We start from the raw sequence: 6,143 nt of genomic DNA on the forward strand, positions 1-6,143 counted from the left end.
TCAACTCAAAGTTCTCAAGCAGAATCAGTATAATTAATATATATATATATATATATATAAGCTTTCATTTGATCAATGCTAGAGACAAATCCGATTTTATTGGCTTTTCTTCACCTTCCAATTTTATTTAGAACAATCAAAAAAATAAAATAAGTTTGTCAACTAAACCAGAAACTAAGAACTCCATGGTAGTTATTTTAAAACAAAGTGCTCAATCACATACAAGAAATAAATTAAATGAAATGTATTCCATCACTATATAGATAATATATATTTATATATTAAACAAAAACTTCAGGCTTTTTTCACAATTAAGACTTTAAACATTGCAAGACAGATATCCTTCAGTAAGTGCCCATGAAAGAAAGTAGCATGGGTCTTGTTCAATAGTCAGTATAAGAATCAATATTTCCTCATGCTGTCCTCTGGAATCTGACCGGACCATGTGGCAGCAGTGGACGTCTTAGGCATGGCTGATGGGCAGCTGTGTCATTGAGTGCGGCAAGAGAGGCTGCAGAACCAGTGAAGAGGGAGAGTGGACTACAAAGACGAAAAGTTAATGTCTAGTCTCAACTTCAGTCATGAAGAGCTGCTCAGCATGTGCACTAAATTAAAACAATAACGTATAAGTAATATTTTATTTTATTAAGACTTGATTTAGCTAGTATGAAAATGCATTAAAAAAAAATTTTTTTTTAAATGCACACATACATAGACTATAGTGATATTCCACATAACATACCATCCATATAGGAGTGTAGCGCAGTCAGCATAGGGGTGTCTACAGGGGCAAAAGCAGTGTACTGAAATTCATCTATTAGAGGAGAAAGCCGAGTGGACTGCAGAGATGACACTGGTGCGCCTGAAGAGTGATTTGGGCTAACATGCTTCTTATGACGAGCTCGACAGTTCTGAAACCAAACCTGAGCGGCAGATGGATGAAGTATTGACAGTACACTAGTAAAGTTATAATATATAATAGTAGTAGTATGCATGAAAAGTTTCAATAAAATAAATGCAAATAAAAAAAATTGATTGATAGAGAGATAGATAGATAGATAGATACCTGAATAACCCTCCGGCTTAGACCAGTTCTTTCTGCCAACTTTTGTAAAGTCTGGGCATCTGGATTGTTGTCCTGAGCAAACTGGGCTTGCATTACCTTAATTCACATTTAAAATAAATAAATTGAGCAGCCAATGCAAGGAAATGGATACTATGTTTTTAAGTATCTGGCATTTTTTCAGAAAACATTAAGATAAGAACTTCAATATTAACCTGTAGCTGGTCAGCTGTAAAACTTGTCCGTGCCCTCTTGGCTGGTTTAGGCTGATTTACTTCCTGCTCTGAGGGAACAGCTCCCTCCGCATTCACTCCTTTTCCTACAGCAAACCACAAAAGTCCATCAACAAGAGCAGAATTTAACTGAAGCTCTGGATTCATAGGAGCTAAATGAATGCAGGAGGAGTTAACATTGTGTTAATTTTAAACATTTGAGAAGATATACTAGATAACCATTTAAAATCTAACCATTCTCCATGACACGTTTCAGGTTGTCCAACATGCAATCGTAGTGCACACGACACAGAACCCTCTCATCTACCAGGGCAAACTCTTCTCCTGTGGACAGCTGTCTCTTGCAAGAAAAGCATGCAAAACAAGCCAGGTGGTAGGTGTTTCCTTTTGCTCTGCGGACCCAGTCGTTTGAATGGATGTTCCTACCACAGTGAGCACAACGTGTTCCATACTTCCTGCAAGAAAAAAAGTCTTTGATAAGAACTTCCATCTTTAAAAAAAACAAACAAAAAAAAACAAAGTTAAACAAGATTGTGACATTTCATTGTAGTGAGGCTAACAGCAGTTGTTTGATACAGCACTCCAGGAAAAACCACAGGGAAGGAATGAAAACACTGGTCGACTACCTAAAATGTAATGAAGTATTAAGTATGCAGTGTTTCGGTAGAAAACAACTATTTTAAATCACTTAAGAAAACGCAGAGGCGTCGGCATATTGATGATCGTCCATCGACAGCATGACAGTATTTCCCAAAGTTATTTTCAGTATTTATTTTTCATAAATTGGTGGGGGTGATATCTTCTTTACCTGAAGTAATCCAATTTACAGAATATCTCCTTTTCTTTCATATAACAGCTGATGTGTCTGCCCAAAGATGTTTGGCACACGCTGCACGATAGGCATCTCACGTGCCAGCACATGTCGTTCACCTGAAAAGCAACATTTTTAGGTTTCGAGCTAAACATTTGCGTAGATAAGAAGAAAAAAAAAAAAAAGAGGAATAAGATTTAGTTGGGCCTAGGGAAACCCACAGCGGAACGACAATTTAGTTACACAACACTCGTCTGAAAGATTTGTTGTAAACGTAACATTTATATTTAATACGCACCTTCAACAGATATTTGTCGACGATCTCAGTGCCACAGCTGGTACATATGGCTTTCTCCGTCATGGCATGAAGTGAAGAGCCGGGCGACAAAGACGACGACGAACACGATACTTCTTCAAACAGCTCTTGGGTTTTATCCTGAAAAATCAAAGTTTCGAGTATTTTAAAACGTAGCTAACTAAACTAAAACAAAACTCTGGCCACTAAATAGTAGGCTAGTTTAGGAACGAGAATTCAGCCTTGTCGTTCAGGAACATAAGTAATGGTCAGTGACCTTCCTGTGGTCTTTCAGAAGTCTTTGACTAAAAAATAAATAAATACATAAAATAAAGATAGGCATCTCACGTGCCAGCACATGTCGTTCACCTGAAAAGCAACATTTTTAGGTTTCGAGCTAAACATTTGCGTAGATAAGAAGAAAAAAAAAAAAAGAGGAATAAGATTTAGTTGGGACTCGGGAAACCCACAGCGGAACGACAATTTAGTTACACAACACTCGTCTGAAAGATTTGTTGTAAACGTAACATTTATATTTAATACGCACCTTCAACAGATATTTGTCGACGATCTCAGTGCCACAGCTGGTACATATGGCTTTCTCCGTCATGGCATGAAGTGAAGAGCCGGGCGACAAAGACGACGACGAACACGATACTTCTTCAAACAGCTCTTGGGTTTTATCCTGAAAAATCAAAGTTTCGAGTATTTTAAAACGTAGCTAACTAAACTAAAACAAAACTCTGGCCACTAAATAGTAGGCTAGTTTAGGAACGAGAATTCAGCCTTGTCGTTCAGGAACATAAGTAATGGTCAGTGACCTTCCTGTGGTCTTTCAGAAGTCTTTGACTAAAAAATAAATAAATACATAAAATAAAAGTATGTAGTCCTCAAGTTCAGAAATTTGTAAATAATTATTACTAATACCACTGCGTTTATAACCTGATGCAGCTGTATGGTGTGAGGCGTGCAGAGGACTGAACCTGCACAGGGCGCGGGCATGACGAGAGCAGCTCAAACACACTGTATAGCCTGCCCGCTAGCGCTGCCGCCTTTTAACCTGGGCGGCCAAACGACCCCATTAACGGCCACTTGCCTTTTTACCATGACAACCTCTACAAGCGAGCAAGAAGAGGCGCAGAAACACGGGCAATTCTTAACGCAAAGCGTCATCCTCTTCATTTTCATGCGCTGAAACTCAGGTAGATATTAACTGGTTTTCTGTCGCCTTCACGGGCTTGTTTACCCTTGTTGCTTTCCAAAGTGACTCTCTTTCTTTCTAAACTCTCTTTAGAAAAAACAACTGCCACCGTGACAAATAAGAAAACAAATCCCCCGATTACTTAATTTAAATTAATTGCACACAGGCGTTGCCTGAGGCGCAGCTGATGATGGTACCGTAATTCAGAAGTGAAGGCTGTTTCAGTTCTCGCTGATAAAGAGGAATAAATATATTTTGATCATTTTTATTAATTAAAATCTTCCAAAATATGGAGATCACATAAGGATTTGTTACTGAAACAAGAAATTAAAATGACAGAAAATAAAAATAAAATGCACAATAAGACATTTCAAAAGTATAAACAATTCATGTGACACTTACAGTGTTCTTGCTTGGACTTTCCTTCGATGTGGTTTGTTCATTTTTCCAGTACATTGCCCAGTATATTGTATCCACTCTCAGATCTCTTGTGCAGTGAGAATTAATCCATATGGGTGCTGCAGCTGAATGCACGTCGTGACCATGTTTTAACTCAAACTTTTGTTTTCCTTAGTGAGGGTGGAACTTTTCCCTCATGTTCTCACTACTCTGGCCGCACCTCCCTGTCACATTTACAAACGCCTATTATTTGAGTGAGTTGCGTGAAAAAAGACTTGTAAACAAACTATAAACAGCATAATATTTGTTGAATCGAGAATGCAACAATTTTGTTAAATACGTTTTGGAAACGACTTTTTAACTAATTACTTTTACGTATAGCAAATAATATAGGCTACAGCAGGTCTTTTTCATGCATCGGTTTAAGCCTGATTGCACATCGGAATTATGTTTTTTTCATCGCAGTAGGCTACCATTAAGATAACATTTTCACATTTTTAGTTTTCTGAAATCTGCCTGTCATATTAAAAAGCAGGGATAATTGTGATTTGTTGCAAATAATCAAATCATTTGTATCATCGTATTATTACGCGGGTTTGACAGTTTGTACATCAACAGTCCCACAGCAAATACATCTAGGTTTGGAAATATGCATGATCAGATGGCGATTTATGATTAAATGAAACATTTCGAGTTAAAATAAAATAATTTGTACAAATATTTCACTGTGTTTCATTAGGGGAGAGTGCAGATCACTTAACCTGCCTATAAATTAATTGCCAATATCATGTCGTTTGTTTATTATTATTATTTAACAAAACCATTCATTTTTATTGGTTTATGTTGATATTACTGGTTGAATTAGTTGGTTTGTGTACTTTTTATAGACTACTACCTATTCATATATTTAATTTATTTTTATTTTATGTTCCACTTTCTAGCTAATTTTGCATCGCTATTTCCAAATATCTCACTGCGCACTGTTGCTTCACAATAAATGAATGTTGTTTAAAATTTGTTTTCAGGTCAGGAGGGTAATTATAATATTTAAATTAAAAACGAGCTGAATGAGAAAAAAAATGCGTTCTCAAATGGTTAACAAAATAGGATATGTAGCCAAGTCATCCGAAGTCAATCACTAACTGCTTCCGCTGAACCGACGTGTCAAGTATTTCGTCTAAATATATTCACATAGCCTATTTGTTTACATAGGCTATGTTGCATAAATTATAAAATGTGAATGTAGGCTATATTTAAATCTTTCAACTCATTGATTTATATTAACCATTTTGTCGTCCACCGTATGGACGTTGAATAGCATTGTTGGGTTGTAGCTATTAAATGTCTAGCCAGACATTTTAGTCAGCTCACATAGGCTATCTGCATATGAAAGGACTATGACGTCTAAAAACAAAAGCAATATTATCAGCTTCCACTCAGATTATTCTTGGCTCTGTGGATTGGATTATGTGACGTCGAGGATGTAAAGCAGTTTTGGATATGCGAAAGGTGTCAAACAGCGTTTCTTTTTTTTTTTTTTTGCGTACACAACTAGCAAGCAGATTTATGTGGTTTATTTTTGCTATTGCAAAAACTTTATGACATGACCGCTAACAGAGGAACGATTTCTGATTTCATACAATGTTATCTTTATTGTTGTTTATTTTAATGCGTAAACTATTACATCACCTGCTGAACGTATGTTGGCTATTCGTTATTTATCCTCTTTTCACATGCTTCAGAATTCATCTTATTTCTTGATTTTGCAAAGGAGTGTTGTATTAATATAAAGGAGAAAATTCCAATTTAGTGCGTTACTCTATAGTTTTGGAATTCTAATGTAATAGTTTTTGGAATTCGAATTTAAACTCCTGCGCTCTCTGTCTTTCTTCATCTGTTATGTATTCCACTATTTCTTGTATTGTTTTCAGTTGTTCATGTTATGTCTTCCAATTTCATTGGTTTTAAATTCTAATTTTGTATTTCTATTTTGCCATAATTTTCTTATTCTATAGATTTTATTTTCTTGATTCTTTATGTACATATGTATATGTTTGTTAGGTTTTGTTCTTAATGTAAAAACCTTACTTTATGACTAGTCTGTTTTGTCTCTGTATTAAGATGGGTGGAAAGATTGTTCT

At 36.0% G+C, this 6,143-nt stretch overlaps 1 protein-coding gene across 8 annotated transcripts; it reads right to left on the reverse strand.

The window, feature by feature from the left end:
- Nucleotides 1–337: 337 nt before the first annotated feature.
- Nucleotides 338–4,221, reverse strand: lhx8a (LIM homeobox 8a). Of its 8 annotated transcripts, none has more exons than XM_016523555.1 (8): nt 4,006–4,221; nt 2,950–3,087; nt 2,105–2,226; nt 1,531–1,751; nt 1,279–1,382; nt 1,067–1,162; nt 743–923; nt 338–511 (listed from the first exon to the last, which is right to left on the reverse strand). In XM_016523555.1, exons 1-8 carry the CDS (start codon nt 4,057–4,059, stop codon nt 414–416), a joined length of 1,014 nt encoding a protein of 337 aa, XP_016379041.1. In that variant the 5' UTR covers nt 4,060–4,221; the 3' UTR covers nt 338–413. The 8 variants fall into 8 exon arrangements, with proteins under 8 accessions (XP_016379041.1, XP_016379043.1, XP_016379039.1 ...); XM_016523557.1 differs by having other exon boundaries at nt 338–540; nt 4,006–4,219; XM_016523553.1 differs by lacking the exon at nt 4,006–4,221 and adding an exon at nt 3,345–3,486.
- Between the last annotated feature and the right edge of the window lie 1,922 nt (nt 4,222–6,143).

The sequence above is a fragment of the Sinocyclocheilus rhinocerous genome, unplaced genomic scaffold (assembly GCF_001515625.1).
Source record: "Sinocyclocheilus rhinocerous isolate Xijiao unplaced genomic scaffold, SAMN03320098_v1.1 scaffold930, whole genome shotgun sequence".
NCBI lineage: Eukaryota > Metazoa > Chordata > Actinopteri > Cypriniformes > Cyprinidae > Sinocyclocheilus > Sinocyclocheilus rhinocerous.

Bases quoted from the DNA above. Each gene is read 5' to 3' on its own strand.
- lhx8a (XM_016523553.1), bottom strand. From the start codon at position 3,404: ATGCCCGCGCCCTGTGCAGGTTCAGTCCTCTGCACGCCTCACACCATA. The intron at 2,227-2,949 runs GTGCGTATTAAA...GTTGCTTTTCAG, and splicing joins TCGACAAATATCTGTTGAAG to GTGAACGACATGTGCTGGCA. The intron at 512-742 runs GTATGTTATGTG...CTGGTTCTGCAG, and splicing joins GCTACACTCCTATATGGATG to CCTCTCTTGCCGCACTCAAT.